Raw genomic sequence first — 20,819 nt, forward strand, 5'->3', positions numbered from 1 at the left:
TCTTTTCGCTTGTGCCCAATGTAATGCTTGTCTCTACCCCTTTTTTGATCTCTCTTCTAATCTTATTAATATATCTATTATACTAACATACGAACATCCTGGATATGGGCTAGCAAAATTGCTGGTAAAAAGAATAAGGAAGGTAAATGAGAACACCCAATATAGCGTTAGGAATGCCGTAGAAGTTAAAGAATGTATAGAAAATCTGGAAATTGATGACGAGGATACAATAAGTAGTTTTGATGTTGTTAACTTATACCCAAGTGTACCGAGGGGGCGGGCGGGAGATTGTTTACTAAGGTGGCTGTTAGAAAAAGGAATAGACATCCTAACTGCTTGGGAATATGTACGATGGTATAACCTTGTAACGGAAAATAACTTTTTCTATGTCAGTGACAGTATTTATAGACAAAAAGAAGGCTTGGCGATGGGAAACCCCATTTCGGGTATAGTAGCGAGCTTTTTTATGCACTTCATTGAGAAGGCAGCTTTGGAAAAAACAGGAATGGGTATTAAATATTATGGGAGATACGTTGATGATATCTTGATTATAGGAAAGGGGGTAGCACTGAACAAGGTTTTTGAAGAATTAGAAAAACAAGACGAAAGAATAAACTTCACTAGGGAAAACTTAAGCGATGGAAAAATCAATTTCCTGGATCTTAGTATCTTGAAAGAAGGGAATAGGATTAGAACAGGAGTACATCATAAACCCCTATCGGGGAACTTATATATTAACAAGGAATCGGCGCACCCCGAAATAACAAAGAAAAACGTATTCCTTAACTTTTTTATTAGGGCCGGTAGACTATGCAATAATGAAAAAGAAAAAGACAACGAAATTCGGTGGATAAGAAAAACAGGATTAAAAAATGGATACACAAATAGAGAAATGGATAAGATAGCGGAGAGAGCACGGAAAATTATTAGGAAAGAAGGGGATCAAAAAGAAGGGGAAAAAATCGAAAATAGGAGGGTAAAGTACGTTGGCATCCCTTACCGTCAATCCATATCGGAAAAATAACGAGAGATTTTGGAATCGTTTGCGGGATGAAAGCACCAAAGAATGTAGAAAAATACTTCACCGATTATAAGAAAGGAAAGACAACTAGGGAAATACCGGAAAAACAGAAGGGGGTTTATCGAATAGAATGCCAATGCGGGAAGGAGTACATAGGACAGACGGGCCGAAATATGGGTAAAAGATGGAGCGAGCATGAAAAGGACATAAGGGAAAAAGTTCCCAAAACGGGTCTCTCAGAACATATTTTGGAAAGTGGGCATAGAATCGTAAAAAAAGAGGTAATCAGAAAAGAGGGGAGGAAATTAGGAAGAAACGTGTATGAAACAGCGAGTATTTGTAGGGGGGGAAGAGTAATCTTAATAGGGACGAAGGAAATTTGAAGAAGGGTGGATCAATTTCCTCAAAAAATGGGATAATGCCGGAAGATTGAACCCAATATCGGTTTCCACGTCACTCCGGAAGTTATGCAAGCTGCAAGAGAGGAACGTGAATTCACGTTGGATTTGTGACGTAATAAGGGGAAACGAGAAAATTAAGGGGAGGGGAAATATTCGTTGAGAATTGACCTTAATGTGGATAGATAAGCACAGTTGGGTAGGAAATGCCAAACCTGCAGGTTGCATTGTGATTTATGCAGGTTTTTTAGAATTTTAACTTTTTTAACTTTTTTACCTGTGAATAGGTCTACTGTACAAGTTTTATTAGGGAACGGCTTGGTTTTTACGTACTTCTAATAGCAAAAACTTAATATTTTAAATGTACCCTAACCAACCCTTAACCACAATCCTCATATTACATTTTTGACTCAGTACTATGCCAAGTACTTAGTTTTTATACGAACCTGAGGAAAGAGATAGTCAATCTCTGAAACGTTGTTCTACAATAAGAGCACTATACTCACATACGTAAGTACAATTTTTAACTTTCCTTTTCTATATTTAGTATTAAAAGTAGATTCAAGCAATATTTCAATTCACAATGATAATTTTTAAATGTTCTTATTTATTTTTTAATTCTCCTATTGATGCTAATGATTATGTATTTTTGAATTAAAGTTTTACTCCACCAGTCTTCCTTCTTTTGATTTACATTTTTTGCATAATTTTATGTAGTTTTTTATTTTTTATTTCCACAATGCCCACAATGCCTTATTCACTATACCAATTCTGTTCTTTGTAGAATGGCACAAGAACGTGGACAGCAAAGTGGTCAGCTTTTCAAGCCTGGCCAGTTGCCTCACTATACACCGGCTGCAGATGAGTTGGAAATGTATGCTACAGAGGACACTCCCAACAACTTCTCAACTGCCACATCGTTGAGTGACTTGACAACAAATTCTGCTGAAGCTATAAGCTGCTCAAAAGTGTAAGTATTTATGTCAAATTAAAGAATAATTTAATGTGAAAGATATGTTAACATCTGTTAGAAGTAGGACCAATTACGAAACTGATAGTTAAAATTGCTGATGACTTCACCAATGCAATGTTTTCAAAATATATAAATACTTATGAAAGTGTTCACATTTATGCAAAGCCTTAAACAGATTGGGGGATGCATCCTTTGGCAAGTAATATCTCTTGAAAGTCACATGGCAATGCTGACTACACTACATCAGGAGGACCATATGCACAGTACAAGAACGAATAGAACACTTAAGTGATGCCAGGAAAGGATCATGAAGATGAGGCCTTGCACAGCATCTCAACACTATAGGCCATTTCATCTTCTCCATACCTGTTCTTTACTCGCAGGGAATATCTTTTAAGAAATGCATGCATGCAGTCATCAAGCAGAAACCACCACTACACCAGGCAGCAGTATTGAATCCAGCGACTTTCCTCCAGGAAGGGGGGGGGGGATTGGAGTGGGGGGATGTCATGTGCATCAAAGTATAGTACCAATATTTTTTAATTGCTCCTTAATTAAATAAGTGTAAATTTCAATAAGACTTCACAATCACATCACCACCATTCCACAGCAAATTGTTGACTGACTAGCTGCGAGAAGTTCAAATTCGTTACAACAATAGAAGCTTACATTACACCTGCCCTACCTCTCTACGTGTGTCTATTGTTGAGTTTTAATAAATGAAATGTTATTATACCGGGTGGTTCATTTATAATGATAGTATGGAATATCGCATGCAGAATGCATCCAATCGAAAAATTGCACAGAATAAAAGTTTGATACTATTGAGGGGGTAAGTCAATGCTGCAAAAATTTCATCGCCGCACCCACCCCTTAGGGGGGAGGGGTAAATTTGAAATTTCAAATGGAACACCCCCATTCGTTTTACATATTAGGATTCCGTGTTGAAAAAGAAGAATTTTTTTTTTGAAAAAGTTTGTAAAAGAATTGCAAACTTCGAACATTTATAAACATTTGGTAGTTTCAGATTCATTTTGTTCCCTTTATGTAATAACGGTTTTGGTTTCCATTGAGAACATTGCATAAACGAATTTTATTCAAAAAATGTGTGCAAAGAATTCGGCAAAAGAAAATTGTTTGCAATTTATGTCCTTGTGTAACAATAAATAATATTAATTTGTTCCAACTCTTTGGTTTCAAGAAACAATTTCATATGAACAAAAAAAATATTTATGTTACTACAAATTAGTTATCATTTGAGGTACACAAATAAATGTTTAAGGGAGCAAATGTTCAAAATGATGACCGTTCTCTTCAATGCATTTCAAAACACGGTGTCTGAAGCTCCCCACTGTTCGTACCAAAATGTCAGGAGTGTTACAAGGCACGTCCAGAAAGTAAGTTCCGTTTGGTAATAAAATTAAATTGTGTACAGATACAGAAAAGTTATTTATTGCACAAAATTCTACAACTCTTAAACTACTTTTCCACATAACTGCCGAAATTTTGCAGGCATTTGTCATAGCGTGGCACAAGTTTTTGTATACCTTCTTCATAGAAATTTGCCGCCTGTGTCTTCAACCAGTTGGAAACAGTTTCTTTCAGCTTGTCGTCATTGTTGAAGTGTTTGGTACCCAACGTGAGCAAAGTTTACGAAATTTCAGTTTTTCGGTAACAATTTCATGCATTAGTGATCGTGAAATTTGGGGAAATTCCATAACGAGAGCACTAATTGTAAACCTTCGGTTTTCCTGGATCTTGTCATCAATCGCGTGAACCAGTTCTTCTGTAACCAAAGATGGATGCCCACTTCGTTCTTCATCGTGCACATCACTACGTCCGTCATTGAACTGTCGGACCCATCTTCTCACCATTGAATCACTCATCGCATTTGGTCCGTAAACATCGCAAATTTGCCGATAAATTTCACTTGGTTTCACTTTCCTCGCATTCAGAAAACGAATCACAGATCTGATTTCACAAGCGGCAGGATTTTCAATCAACACCGACATTGTAAAGAAGCACAACAAAGCGTACGTGACTGACAGCGATCTCCAAATGGCTCACGTTTCTTCTCCTTGATACAGAGCGTCTACCGCGCATGTGCGGAACTGCGATCGCAGCGCTGCAGCGGAGATAAATTGAAACGGAACTTACTTTCTGGACGTGCCTTGTAGAATCACAAGAATCAATAATTCATTGCCTCATGTTTTCTGGCGTTGTTGGAACTTCGTGGTAGCACTTTTCTTTAAGTAGTTCCCAAAGGCAGAAATCAGGCGACGTGAGATTGGGTGAACAAGCTGGCCAAGAAACAGGTCCTCCACGTCCTATCCATCGACCAGGAAACTTTGTGTCCAACATGGCTCGAGCCTGAATGGAGTAGTGAGTAGTGTTGTTCATATGAAATTGTTCCTTGAAACCAAAGAGTTGGAACAAATTAATATTATTTATTGTTACACAAAAACATAAATTGCAAACAATTTTCTTTTGCTGAATTCTTTGCACACATTTATTGAATAAAATTTGTTTATGCAATGTTCTCAATGGAAACCAAAACCGTTATTACATAAAGGGAACAAAATGAATCTGAAACTACCAAATGTTTATAAATGTTCGAAGTTTGCAATTTTTTTACAAAATTTTTCAAACAAAAAATTCTTTTTCAACACGGAATCCTAATATGTAAAACGAATGGGGGTGTTCCATTTCAAATTTCAAATTTACCCCCCCCCCCCTTAAGGGGTGGGTGGCGGCGATGAAATTTTTGGGGCATTGACTTACCCCTCAATAGTATCAAACTTTTATTCTGTGCAATTTTTCGATTGGATGCATTCTGCATGCGATATTCCATACTATCATTATAAATGGACCACCCGGTATATTAGTTAGCAATTATTAAAATGGATGTTAATTTAAATTAGTTCGTTATTTTGAAATAATTGTAATGAGCACTGAATCAGTTCTTATTATTATGAAAAAGCCAGATATAATACATTCTACGTTAAATTTAAGTGAAACAAAGTGACCATGGTTTCCAAATTTCTTAGCTGTTGTCTGAATGGTCTTCTAGATTATTAAAACCTTTGCAGCAGGGGGTACCTTCCCCCTCCCCATCCCCCCAGGCCACCCCTTGAATTCATCACTTCCAGGCCGGCACACTGCACCTGGCACCTTGTACTTTGTAAGATCTCTGACAAGAAGAAAAAATGAAAACCTGTCATTCAACCTACAACTACATTCCGAAGGAGTACAAACTGCACACCAATCAGAGCAGCACAGCATAGCAGATGATCCACCCTACCAATCAACACCCATCAGCTCTGCCAGATGATAGAAATTGAAACCACAAACTGAGAGCACAGCAGATGACCCAACCTAAAAACATCATCCACAACCGTTACCAGATGGAGAACTCAGAACTACCAGCCACTGGGAGTAAACGAAACAGTAATGTTCTACCATCTCCATCCTAAATAGCATAATCTGTGTTAACAAAGACAATGGTTGTACCATCAAGTAAAACCACAATGCGGAAACACATATCTTTAGCTACACACACTGTGTTCACTGCATCAAACCATGAACAGAAGATTTGTTTGTACGATATATTACTGAGGAATAACACTCTGCATTGGTGTGAAAAATCCAGCAACCCATTCTTACAGGTCTTACGTTCAACAGATCATACAACTTCCGTCATCCATTGGCTAAAAAATAAATTACAAGGACGAATTTCAAAACCTGTTGAAGTGATTGCTAGTTATGGCAAGTGAACTTTCAGTCAGGCCTTTCATTCAATGGCTAGGTGGATGGGTTAACATTTTATCAGGAGTATGTTTGTCATCTGCCCAGTATATTTTCAGTTTCGTTAATATTTTATATTGATATTGGTCTGTACAATTCATTAAATTGTGCTAGTATCCAGTATAAAATTACTTCAAATCAGGATGAATTGATTTAAATCACTCTAAATTAATAATTTTTAGAGTAATGTACATAAGGATTTTGTAGATATCTGAAACACTTTTGGTGAAAGCACATTAATCTCGTAATTATTTAATGGTGATTATTAGGTTCTAAGATAAGAAAGTAAAGGAAATAAAATATATGTACTGATGGTGTGAAGCTCATACGAAAGGAAATGTAAAGACAGGATTTCTCTTGATTTAGAATTCAATAATTTTATGGGCGAAAATAGCAAACATTTTGTGTAGAAAAATATACAAAATACTAATCATGTTAAACCATAAATAGTGTCAATATCATTAAACTGTAAATAAACATAAACAGCTGATATTTTTTCTCTCTCTCAAACTACCATTAAAAAAAATCTTCAAAATTCAGCTACAAGGACAAAAAATAATATAAGTTAATATTTTAAGTTACATCCAGAATGTTTTATTTTCACTGGAAGAAAAGTTTCTGAAATTTTAATTAACACACTCAACAAACATTTCCATAGTAGTTACAGTATAAAAATGTATGTTTATGTATATTTTTTATTTGCTTTAATCAAACTGTTCAAATATTTTACAGTGTCGTTTACTAGAAAAAGTCTTTGTATAGAAAACATATACTATGTGCATGGTGCCAATAACCATGCAAGCAATTTTAAGCATGTTCTTTAAAAAAAAAATTAAAGCATCGATTTAAATTAACAAAAAATATTTTTATCCACCATGTTTCAAATACATGCACAGTAAAAGTGCATTGTCTTCAAAGTCGTTTCTGGCTAGAGGTAGGATAAAATAAGAGGCAGACTAAGGGGAGGCACTAATTAGCTTTTGGTGTTCCGGTGCTATCTAATCACACTGTCAGAACATAAATAGATGGCAGATAAGGGCACTGCTGTCCCAGCAAGTGGTCTGAGACTGATGTGACCTTGATGTCATGTTGCTCTTCTGTGTGCACGTTTGTCCTTGTTTTGATATAGGTAAGACATTTCTCTCAATTTGTCATCCATCTTACGGTATAAAAGGAGCAAATCAACTTTGAAATTCAGATATTTTGTTGGTAAAATTTTGTATTTAATTAAGAAATATACACAAAAGTAAATACAGTAGTAATGCATATTTGTGTATAAAAGAATACAGTAGAGTGATGGCAACGTAGTGTGGCATATGAAGTTTTTTTTATTTGTGACTTAATTGTAAAGCCATCGCATACAAGTTCAAAGAATTACCATATACATAATCCAAAGCGTAACTGTAGAATTCATCCTTCCTTATGTTCTTAAGATATGAAAATTGATGAAAATGTTCATTACCTCACAAAAAGTGAAATCAATGCTTTAAATTCATTGCGACAATTATGGTAGACACGTATATGTAAAATATCCATTCTGGCAGTTTCAGCTCGCAATCCTCTGTTTCATGAGGAGAGATTGATATGCATCAACGCATGCACTAATTTAAATATCAAGATGTTCAGAAAGAAGTTTTGTTAAGCAAATTACAAAGTACACCTACTTGCCACAAATCTCTTTATGATTAGGATTGTTACACAATGTCAGCATCTCTGTTACAGCCCCATCATCAGAACACAAGGTTTAGAAGGCTCTCGTCATCCACCATGCCATTTGAATGACACAGTGACTTACATCCATTTTTATAATTTAACAATATTCTTGCAAGTCATGGTGATGACGATGAACTGAAAAATGAAGTAAAGGTAAAAAAGGTAAAAAGGTAAAGTGTTCCCCTGTGCATAGCACCACGCCATGAAGGCGTATAGGGGGTGTGGGGGTAACGCCCCACACTTTCTTGATCCGGTCGTGAGTGGGGGTGATGTGATCAGCATCACGCCCCTGACCGCCTTTACCCCCCAGGGTTTCCCCCAGGTACCCATGTTATTCGACGCTGGGTGAGCGCCGGGGCCGCTTCCACCGTTAGAAAAGTTCCCGGATTTGAACCGGCCGGGGATCGAACCCGGGACCTTTAGCATGGTAGTCAGACGCGTTACCGACTGAGCCACCGCGGCCAACTGAAAAATGAAGTGCAAATCTGATTTCATGCAGGCAGCAAATGTCTTCAACAAGGGTAACAATATTCAAAGGACAAATGTATGTACTCAGTATTCAGAAATAATGGAACAATATATTTAATATGCCTTTCCTTTGTCAATCCATATTGTTAAGTTTCCACCGGACCTTGTTTGTCTCTGTAATCTCTGTAATAACTTTCTCAAAATTATCACTTATCATAAGAACAACCAGCCCTCTTTCCCAACAAACACACACACACACACACACACCCCTCTGAAGAATACTCCCTGAAACATTCAGGAGAGCCAGCTTTTTGTAGATGGATTTCAGCATTGTTTACATAATTGCAATAGGAAATGGCTTTTGCACAGCAGAACTATCACATACATGTCTGTGCAATATGTAGAGCAGTGCAAGTATACGAGGGTGTCTCCTTGATTGCAGGAGTATTTGAATATGAATCATTTTTTTTTTTAATATCAGTGTAAACAAGCCATTTCTGAAGTACATCCATGGATTTTACAATGAAAATGGCATTGTAAAATTTTGGCACAAATAAATAATTACTCAAAGAAACAAATTTCGATCAATGTGTAAAACTGGAAACTTGACACTTAGGTGCCCTATCCCTCCTAATGCATCAAACCTAGTTGGTAATAAATATCAAATACAAATGTGTGAGACATAAAACATTCATTTTAAAATTCTGTAGTGTTTAATACATTATGCCATCAAAATTAATATAATTTATGACCAAAATTCTAGTTGCATATTGCAACTTAAAACTGCTAATTTTGTACACTGGTTCTGATACACTTTAAAGTATCAACAGATTCAACAAGTATGGCGATTAGAGTACTGCAGGAACACGGACAGCACTAGATAGTGTATGGAATCGAGAGCTTCTTCACTCGAGCAAATAACACTCAAACAGGCAAAATGAGCAGTATACGCTTGAAGCACAGTAGTACATGTATAACTAATTTGTCTGTGGTAGTGGGCACTCAAATATGGATTGTGAATTGAAAGAATTTGTGAAATTGAAACTTAAGTAAAAATAGTCATTATCTCGATGCTAAAATGTATTTTCGTCAACCCTACCAATGATATATGATAATGCATATTCTTTTTATTTCAGTGTACACAGATCAAAAGGTGTTGGCGAGTCGTTATCAGGGGAACTTTCTACAAGCGATACACGCCTTCAGTATGCTACAGAAGGAACTCCTTTAGAAATATCCCATGCCGCATCTCTCAGCTCCCTTGGTACTGGTGATGGGGAAGGTGATGAAGCTGGCAGGGTTCAAGACCAGAGTAAGTGTCTGATTATTAGGGTTGGGCGATATATCATCTAGACAAGGGGTTCCCAAACTTTTTTATTTCACGCCACCTTTGCTGTTTCAAGATTTTTCCATGGCGCCCAAGTCAGAGTGTAACACTTGCAACGCTCCGTTAGTGTGGTTAGGTTACTTGCCTGCAGATAAAAAATAAACAACATATTTCGAATTCAGAAACATTTTATATGTAAAAAGTACTAAATAAGCATGTATTTGTAACAATCATATCATTTCAGTGAAAATATTGCAACACTTCGCGGCACCCCCATAAGCTAGCCTCATGGTGCATAGCACACACTTTGGGAATCACTGGTCTAGACGATACATAGCGATATTGAAAAAAAAAAATATCATCCAAGCGATATCAACTAGATCATATCTCATCATGATATTTTGATGATAAAAATCATGGTCACATTATATAACATGTTGGTGATATATATTATCATCATGATATTTTGTCTATGTATCGTGGCCATGATATATATCATGTTGGCAGTACATATCGTCATAATATTTTTGCGATATATATCATATTGGTAGTATGCTATGTCTCCACGATATATATCACTGGCACAATACATATCGTGGAGACTATATATATTGCCGGTACGATACATATCATGGAGCCAATATATATCGCCGATGTGATACATATTGTGGAGACAATGTATCGCCAATATCACAATACTCAAAAAAATATCATGTTGTATCATCTGTGATTATATTGTCCATTACTACTTATTATCCACGTGGACATTGTAGAATTAATAACAACATTAAAATAAAATTAAATGGCTAAAAATTTATTACCTTTATGTTTCAACACACATACAATGTCTGCCCATAAAGAGACGAAACTTTTTGAAGATCTCTTTAGTGACTTGTCATTCAACTTACCCATGTTTAGTTGGTTGTCTTTAGTAGACTATGCTGTACAGTCGATTTTCTTGGGCTTCTCGTAAAAGCGTTTCTCACTCTATCCACATTTTCAGAGGCTGCTGTTCTGCCAGCACCTTTCCTATGTTTGACACTTCCCGTATCCTTAAGTTGGAGTCCTTACTAGGAGGACTATGCTTGTACTCTTAAGTGAAAATGTCTTTAAACCGTTATTGCAGATTTGGTTTCTTTGCATTCTAGTACATTTTCTATGGAATAACCTTGAAGTCTCGTAACAAATTTTCTTTAAGTCTTCTATTGTCTGGAAAGGGTGTTCTTTGAGTGTTTTTCTGCCTTGGAAACCAGAACAAATCCTCAGGTGCCAAATCTAGCAAATAGGGGGGCGGAGGTACAACAGTTGTGTTATGCTTCGCCAAAAACTCTTGAATAAGGAGCGCCAAATGTGCTAGAGCATTGTCATGATGCAGCATCCATGTTTTGTTTGCCCACATTTCTGGTCTCTCTGCCTCCCTGAAGTGCTGCATTACTTCCAAATAATAATCTTTGTATATGGTTTCACCATGTGGGACTTAGTCATAGTGAATGACACCATTCCAGTCAAAAAGGTGATCAGCGTCACCTTCACTTGTGAATGGCTTTGGCATGCTTTTTTTCGGTCTGGATGATGATTCCTTCATCCATGGCGATGACTATCTTGGCTGATATCCCAAGAAAATCTCTTCATTAACAAAGAATTATTTTCATTTTACACAAAGTGCAAATGACATTACCTTATGTCATACGTTATCATCGCAATATATAATCTCTTCAGTTATGAAACGACGTTAATAATCTGTAATATAATTTTACTTTTTAAAATTGCCTTCAAATATTGTAATCATGCACAGTAGCTCAACAGCACACCACAAGAAAAGATAAAACGATCTTATTCTAATCAACCTTATGGTGTCATCATCTGGAAATATGTAATAGGAAAAGAGAATACATTTTTTCTATGCAATTCCTTAACAACCATTTTGGATTTTGTATATTTTTTTCAGATGTTATCTTCACCAAGCTAATGAAATGTTGAGTTCGTTTTATTTCATGCCCTGGTGTGTGTCTTGAGGAAGGGAGGGGAAGCTTTGTTCGTTTTAGTTAGTTCTTTTCAACAGCTAAGATTGTCATCTTCAAATTACCAATTTTATATAGGTTAAAGGACCAAAACGTTGAAACATTCTATCACACATGAAAGTCGAGTTTGATATCTGTAGAATGCAAAAAAATTCAGAACTTTAAATTGTCAACTGGTGTCATACTCCAAAGATTCAAAAAATGTAGATTTTTTTTGTTCAAAATTAATTTTCTGTAAAAACTGAAAAATAAAATGGTTGTTCAAACAACAGACAAGTATGCAACAGATCATGATGATGTGATCCAATATCATAATGAAGGCTTATGCAGATGTCCACATGTAGATTTTGTAAGTAGTGTAAGAGAGTAATGTCTATACATGTACTTTAAATAATGATCCAAGTTTTGAACCCTTCTGGGTTTCTCATTAGAAAGTAATAAGTATTACATGTGGGTTAAAAATAGGTTAAGAATGTAATGCCTAGACGTATGTCTTTTACAATGATGCTGACAGCATAAGGTGTAAAGTTTAAACTTTTGCATGTACATTTCAGTAATGAAAGAATAATTGCTGTCAATAATAATAAATGCAAGAACATATATATATAGTATATATTTTGCAATACAGTGCACCAGCTGTTTGCATTAAAATTTTAAAGTCTGTTAATTTTTCAACGAAGAATACTTTAAAGCTCAATTTTGCTTTGAAATGTTTAACCATTTTATGCAACACATTAGAAATCATAATTTTCAAATAGTATCTGTAATTATGATAAGGTACTTGCTGGTTCTGATACCTCTGTTATTTTGCCCCAACTTTGACTAATTGCTTTTTATGTTAATTTTCTAGTGAACCATGGTTCATTAACATCAAATTTCAAGTCTCATCTTCCTCGACCAGCCAATCAGCTACATTGTGATCTTGTGGAACCATCCAAACCATATTTGAGCAGCTTAGAAGATTGTTCAAGATCGTTGTCTCAGTTCACAGCATCAGATGGAAGTCTGGACCAGAGTGGCGAAGAGAAGCAAGATCCCATGAAACAGAAGAACAGCTCAGCATCAGAAGAGGTTATCACTGTTTTGTCTCGAAATGGTTCACTCAGTTCCCTCAGCGTAGAGTCTCTTGGTGCCGAAGCTTCACCTTCCGACCAGGCATTACTGGAGAATTGTATTAGTTTGGGGATGCCAAAGAGTAAATCCGATCTGTGCGACAGGAAGGGTGCCCGAGGGAAGAGGCCAAGCAAGATTCCGGCTCTAGCCATTGAAAACACTAAGCCAAGGGAGGTCAGAGAACGAAGCCCTAGTGCCGATGAGCACGAGTTGAAAATTGTGCCAGGAGTACCTGCACAGGAATCGGAACTCGATACTCATGATTATGAAAAGCAAAGTCTGCAAGAAATGAAGTACAATGCAGGATGCATCGATGACGAGAAGGAGGAGCTACAGCCTTTGATTTATCCAAAAAACGGGGAAAGGTCTGCTGCTGCAATGGCTGCAGCAGACGAAAGCGGAGACACAAGTCACCTAGACCATTCCGAGAACACAGAAGCAGTCGTAGAAGTCAAAGTAGAGGAGAACGAGATGGACACGTGCCATGCATCTGCCATTTGTGGGAAAGAGAATATTGAGACACCAGAGAAAGAACAGGTGAGTCCCTTGAGCCCTGATAATCAACACATCGGATGTGACCAGAGTCCCGATACCGATAACATCCGTGAATCGGCAAGCGATCTTGGCAGTTCGCTTACAGATAATATGATCGAGAGTCCCGGTAGCGATAATATAATGGAGAGCTTCTCCAATGACTCTTCGCGGAATCCTGACGACATGGTGGCTTCTCTGGATAAACTTACAGAAGATCTTATCAATAACCAGCTCTTGCTTCAAATGGCAGGTGATATGAAACAAAGCATGGTAGGCAGTGATACGTGGAATGATGACTCTCCTAACTCTGTATCATTTCCAAGTTTAAGCATCAGTGCACCAATGATATCGTCATTCCGCAGTGAGAACAGAGAATTGGATGAATTGGTTCCAGAATTTGTTGATCCAATTTCTGAGGAAAGTCGTTCCATGGATGGACTCACCGACTCGAGAATCATTGAGCTTGAAGCCGGGAGGATAGCAAAAGATGTGCATGCAGAAGCTTCGAATTTGTCTGAAGACATGGAGCACAGTATGGCTAGCTTTGCCTCGGAACCTTTAATAGATAACATCAAGGCACCGTCAGCCATGGGCAGCCTGCTGTCCCTTTCAGGTCACATAGACATCGTGGATGCGAGACGAGGATCTCTAGAAGCTGAAGAAAGACGTCATTCATCCCTGCCACGAAGATTCGACTGTCGACACACTCGCAAATCCCTTCCAGCCATGGTTCGTAGAGCTCTTGGCAGCAGTGTTGATAATATGTCACAAAACATGGGCTCGAATGATAACTTAAGTGCAGCTTCCAGCAGTTGCAACTCTCATTTGGAAAACATAAAGCCGCCTGCAGCAATGGAGGAAATGGACATGGAAAACAGTATGATCAGTGTCTCAAGCATCACTAGCGAAGTGGCAGATTCGAAATCTCAGTCTGATAACGGTAAAAGCATGAGAAGCAGTGCCAACAGTGATGCGCTCTTTGATCTTCTGAAACCTGCTGCAATCATGGCTGAAGCGTATGCGTATGCCATGAACTGCAGCATGCGGACCAGCTCAGGTCCAAGTCTCAGTGAATGTCTAGAGAACGTGAATCCCCCGTCAACGTTCAATGAAATAACGGACATGACAGATCCAGAATCAACTGTTGAACCTGGCACGGAGACAATTGGAAGTGATACAGAGTTATATACGGAAGAGGTAGGTGTTGAACGTGAGGAAGTTGACGGAGATGCTCCCGATTTACCGAGAGATAGCAAAATGGGCACGCCAATTGCATCAGACAACGCTAGTTCAAACGAGTCCACTCCGAAAAAGCATAGGAGGCTTACCCCAAAGCAGAGACGACAGCTTGTGAAAGAGAGATACAGGACATACACAATATCGGGAGAAGATGCCAAAAAGGAGGAATCCAAGAAAGAAGAAGAATCTGTGATACTACCCGATGTTGTAGCTGATGTTGAACGGGAGCCAGTCGCTGATGTTAAAGAGAGTGATGCCATAAAGGAAGAAACAGAAGAAGCTGTCGCAAAGCCCTTGTACGAACCAAAGACCTGTAAGCAGCGTCGTCAAGAAGATAAAGACCGGTACCAAACCTATACGTTAGATTCAGGTAACAGAACAGTACCTGAAGATATTGAAGAGAAATCTTGTGAGGAGTCAGATCCAAAAAGCTGTGAAAGCCAAAGTGGCATTCCAAAACCAAAATTCACCCCTAAAAGTCTGAAACAGAAGCGTGCGGAAGAGAAAGAGCGTTTCCGAACACGAACAATCAGCGGTCCTAAGGCACTGCCTGGAGAACTCGAAGAAGGAGGAAACATTAAGGAAGGGGTTGGTGTTGAAGGGAAAGCTTTCTCCCCAATGTCTGAGAGAAAGACTGATCTAAATTGTTTGGAACGTTTACCCTCTTCAGGTGACTTGGATGTAGATTTGAATTTCACAGCAGAGGAGATGGAGTTTTTGGAACGTGATGCTAATATTGTGATCAGCACAATCAACGAGACAAAGGAAGTGGCAAGCGAATCATCTGAAGTTGCCAGCGAGGAAATGCTTTTGGAGTGTGAAACTTTAAGCCTTGTGTCGAATGAATCAGAGTCTGAGACTGGAAGATCGAACCATAAGAAAGCAAACGGTAACCTGAAAGGAAATGAAGAACAAGGATGGGAAGCAGTGAAGGACGAGGAAGACGTAGAAGCATCACCAAGGATAAAAGGTCCTCGCATAGTGAAGCCATCGGGACAAAAGGAGGAAAATACAGAAGCTGATGATAATGTCCAGAGCAGCCCGAAGGCAATTCGCGGCAGGAGAAAAGCCCTATACTCTTCCCCAGCCAAAAGAGAACTGCAGCAGAATTCAGCAAAACCACCACAAAGCCATATTCCTGTAGCAGCTGTTAAAAGTCCACCTGTATCCGTTAGACCAACTCGAGCTTCCGCACTTAGGCAAACTCGAGGAGGCTCTCCTCGTTCAGTTTCGCATACGCCTAAAGGCTCAGCCTCGTCGTCTCCCGGAGGCAGTGTTGTGTCCAGCCCAAAGGCAGCAGCTGGGGCTAGAAGGCACGCAAGGTCCTCCAGTACATCAATGATTTCACGGAACTCCACTTCTCCTAGAAGCCTTTCTTCAACTCCTAGATCCACAGGGACTCCACGGACACCTTTCAACACTCCTAATAGTGTTAATAAAAATGATAGTAACGGAGCATTTGACAAGGATGACAGTGATGATGAGAGACCGAAGCCACCGATTAAGCAAGGCACATTTACGAAAGAGAAACCAATCGAAGATGTATTGCAGAAAACTGTCTCACCGACAAAAACCAAAATCCCCATCCTTTCACCTGCTGTCGAACAACCCGTAATGGGATTGTTTGCAAAACAGAATTCTGCTGGAAGCAAAGGAGAGTTGAAGAAGAAGAAAGTGCCACCAAAAGTCCCTCCAAAGCCAAAGTTGAGACGTGATGTTGTCCAGCCTAGTCCTCCTTCAAAACCGACGGCAGCTCTTGGTTCCAAGTTAGCCAAGACACCTAGTCAAGAAAGTACATCAAGCAAATGTTCCACACTAAGCACTGCAACACCTAAAGCATCTCACAAAGCTGCAACTGCGAGAGTAAGCGTACGTTCTCCTCTAAGTTCAAAGAAGGATCCTACTGCACGCCACAGTTACTCCGGAATGAAGACCTCCAACAGCAATCAGAGCCTCAAGAGTAATGATAGTGGAGGTAGTGCAAAAGTTAAAGGCAGTAAAGTCACTTCCAGCAACAACAGTATAAATCAAAAATCTGGCAGCAACTCCAGTCTAAATTCCAATGGATCCAGCGGTATAGGTTCAGCCAAGAAGCCAAGTGCTAAGAAAGAAGTGACGAGTAAGATAGCTAACTTGTGGAAGAGGGTTGAGGAAAGCAGGAACAAACAGAAAGACAAGAAGGATACAAGAGTCTGGATAACAAACGGAAGGACTCCAGCAGATGGCGAAGAAGAGTTCAGAGCATTGTCTGGAACAATTCAGAGAAAACTTCAGCGTAGCTCGACGTTTGAAAAACTCAAAGACGACAAGGCTAGTGATGGACAAGAAGACTGCAATAAGAAAGTAGATAGTATTAAACCGAAAACTAAATTAGGCCTTCGCCTGTCAAAGTTTACAAGGCATCGGGATGCAAAATATCGCCACTCAGGAGATTTTAGTGTGACTCACGAAGTAGGGGAACGCAAAGTGGCTGAAGTCCAACCGCAGCCTCAGGAAGGTGACGTGTGGATCAGGAGGGAGGATAGTCAGACTCAGATAAATGGTGCATCCGTCGACGGATCCAATGTCGTCTTACGAAGAGAACGTAGCTCTGGTTCGCAGGACGATAAGGATGCACAGAAACCCAAGAGGCTCTCTCGACTAGGCTCCTTTATCAGAATCGACACCGAAGGGGCCGACGGGAAGAAACAGAAAAGCCCATCAAAATCACCGGCATCTGCAATTGTCCCACCATTTAACTACAACCCTCCTCGTGCTGTTGCGAACGGGCAGCAGAAGTCTCAGATCCCTACCTCAGCAGCCAAAAACATTCCTGCTATGAAACACAGTGACTCGTATATGAACAGTGTTGATACCAAAAGCAATCCAGAGGAAGAGGAGATCAACACGGCATCGATGAGGGTCACAACAGTGTGAAAATTAATGCAATCTTCCAAGTGTAGTAACTTCCATTCCTCTATTGTACACTTCTTTCCATATGAGTAGCTGTTGAGGTGTACATACGTGTGCCACTGCTCTTCATTTTAGTGCAGTGTGACATCCAACTGGACCATTCCTCCACCTAGACTTGTCACAGACTTGGTATTGTGTGGCGTTATTTTCGAAAGTGATATTTCAAAGAAGTGCAAGGTTTTTCATAAAGCTGGACCGCATGAAAAGTGAAAAAATATGATATTTTGTATATGTACATGTATATATATATACACACATACACGTTTCCATATTCTATTATGCAAACCAAATATTTCTTTAGTAATCTTGAATCTTAAGGCACAGATGTCTATCTTGTAAACATCAGTGGTATTACTGATACATAGAGTGCATAGGGCCATCTAGTTCTATAATACTTATGTGTGGAATGTCATTCTATTGGGCTCAATCATATATCTCTATATATATATATCTGGTACATATGTGCATTGTAAATATACATTCTCAAATAGGTTCAAAAACATTACCTGTTATTTTTTGGGGGTTAAATGTACTCGAGATATAACTTATTATGTGGTTATATATCATAAAGTCCCTTTATGCCTATTGATTTCCACCATATGGTAGGAAGTTATAGCAGCTCTCAAACTGCTATAGCAGATCTGTTTTATTTAGACTTGAGAGCATGTGCTGAGTATGTGACTGATTATTTGTGTGTATAGCTAAGTGACCACGAGCTTTCTTGTTGGTTTAGGTGATTTTGTTTCATTTGCTTCATGCAATTGTGCTAATTGTGTTCAATGATGAATTTTGGTTGTTGACTTAAAACATATCGAATTTAAAATGTATCAACGTGGAGAATGGTTGTATAAAAGGAAAGGAGGTGAATGTAATGTTAGAAGTACATAATATGAATTCAAAAGATCCTGTGGTTTACCACTAGAAATATTGTAAGTGAAAAGAAGCGAGAGGAAGTAAGTAGAAAATTAACATGATTATTTTATTCGTAAAATATTGCATATTAAAATTTGACTCTTTTTAATAAAAATAATTCATAGCCTTACAGCATGAACTGCAAATTCTAGCACATAAGAAGATTGCACCTAAATACAGTACTTAAAAGTGTTACGATTGACAAATGTGCCATTTTTTTTAGTAAAACAATATTCTTAAAAACCATGTGTGCTTTCGGAAAGAACAAAGGAATGTTTTGTGACGTGAGTGTATTGTTGGATGTTTTAGTATTTTTTCAGTTATCCCTTATCTTGTGTTTCTTTTAATTGGATTAGCATTTCGTTCTTTTGTTATTAATGGAGCAGATAGAATGTGTTGGTCTGTGAAAAGGATACAGTAAAATTGTCCAGATAATTTTATTCTCTGCATAACAGCACATATAAAATGTGCACTAACAAGATATCCAAAGTGAAACAAAGATTGTATTGCTATTGCTTCACACTCAAGCACATAGAAAAGTATTTATCTTGGAACATGCACAGTTAACATTTGAGAGACATATACATTGTCCATGTTTATTCAAATTGATGAAAATGCAAAACAAGTTCTAAGATTATTCCAAGATAGTTTGGAAGAAGCCAAGACCTGCCTCATTATAGCCAAAAGCCAATTAAAAAGCCTTCTCGTGTAAGAACAGAAACAGTATATTTACAAATATGCAAGTTGTTGATTTCAGAAAGAGGTTGTAAATGCAATTGTCATATTTTCCACTTCATAAAATTAGCATATGTACCATAGTGATACTTGGAAACCTTGAAAAATGTATCTACAAAACAAAAATGCTGTATTTAATCAAGTTTTAGCTTATCCAGCATGCTACTCCAGCCAGTTAAATGTGGAAATAAATTGTTTTACATTGAATGCTTCATCGTGTTGTGAGTGTGATCGCTGTTATAGCACTAATTATTTCAGTACTCGTCTTTGAAGCCATGAGCATGCTTATGACCAACATTATTTCCAGCTCCTTGTTTTTAAAATAAGGATGTGGATCTTTATTTAATTAAATAACTATTGTTTTAATTCCTTATTTGGCAACTTTTCCCTATGGCAGTACATTTTGAGGGAAACAAAACAGTGAAAATAACAAATGCAGAATTGCATGTAAATAAAAGATTTGTAACAAAAGTTCTGGAATATGAACAATTTAAATTTAAATGTAAATTTTAAAAAAATTCAAGCAAAATTAAAAGAAATGATGTAAAATTTCACCCGGTCTTTCTAGACTGATCAATTTCTTATTCTATTTCTACCCTGCCTGTATATATATTTCCGCTGTGGTCTTTTCATTGTATTGTTAAGGGAGAAGGAAAGATATCACAGCCTCCTATCAGAGTAGATTAGACTGACGTCTAGTCTTCATCCTGGATAACTGGAGGAATATGCATGTTGTTATGTTTCGTTATTATGTTAGTTTCATGGATGATGTTCTTTCTGAAAGCACCACGGCCCAGCAACGAAAATATAATTATTGAGCATAAATAACAAATGTATTATACCGAGAGCTGATTTTTTTATTGCATGAGATTCAACATTTTATGTGATCTCACAGTGTGTAATTATGGTAGCTGTTTGTGAGATGACTTTTACAGTTTGTGAATTCTGTATGATGTGAATTGTCCGAAAGGAGTGTGCGTCATATGAGTCCTTTTCATTTATGTCTTTTTTTATATATTAGACTGGCTAAGCGTAAGAATGTGGCATTTTTTATTTATACATTTTATTGGGATGCGTGAATCAGATGTAAGTATAAATGGGTGTGCATATGTAATTGTTCCGTGTGTGTTTTTTTGCCATTCACCTGTTTAGCCAGTGGTGCAACCCTGATGGCCATTTCTGTTGGGGAGTATCAATTCATATTTAAGTCATAAAGTGTAATAATATGGACTGATATGTTCAATAAATGATCTTGTGAAAGCAGATAAAATTGATTGAAATGTTTTTTTTTTCTTCCTGTTTTGATGCTTGTAGAATGCATGGAGTCTCAAGAATTCTATATTTTAATTTATTACTTGAAAATTGTGGATCTGGAATTACAAAAAGTAAATCGACACCTAAGAATAGTTGACAACGTTTGTTGACCCTACTGAAAATTCTGTTTACTGTTTTCAATAGATCAACGGGTGTTTTGAAACATCTACTGTTTTCAGTAGATGAACTCTAATGCTACTGTCTTCTACTATTTTTAGTAGCCCAACTGTATCTACTGTTTTCATTAGCTGAACTATACTGCTACTGTTTTTGGTAGTCCAACTGTTTCTCCTAT

The 20,819-nt window shown here is 37.9% G+C and overlaps 1 protein-coding gene across 3 annotated transcripts in view; it reads left to right on the forward strand.

The window, feature by feature from the left end:
• The window catches only part of LOC145978334 (uncharacterized), a 278,099-nt gene extending 257,609 nt beyond the window's left edge, over window positions 1-20,490 (forward strand). For all 3 annotated transcript variants that reach the window (XM_083110912.1, XM_083110911.1, XM_083110913.1), the window contains 3 exons: window positions 2,204-2,389; window positions 9,514-9,689; window positions 12,576-20,490. In XM_083110912.1, the coding sequence (XP_082967038.1) occupies window positions 2,204-2,389; window positions 9,514-9,689; window positions 12,576-17,527 (5,314 nt within the window). In that variant the 3' untranslated portion in view covers window positions 17,528-20,490. The remainder of the gene's footprint in view (window positions 1-2,203; window positions 2,390-9,513; window positions 9,690-12,575) is intronic.
• The last annotated feature ends 329 nt before the right edge of the window (window positions 20,491-20,819 follow it).

Source organism: Lepisma saccharinum, chromosome 24, assembly GCF_977018435.1.
Source record: "Lepisma saccharinum chromosome 24, izLepSacc3.1, whole genome shotgun sequence".
Lineage (NCBI taxonomy): Eukaryota > Metazoa > Arthropoda > Insecta > Zygentoma > Lepismatidae > Lepisma > Lepisma saccharinum.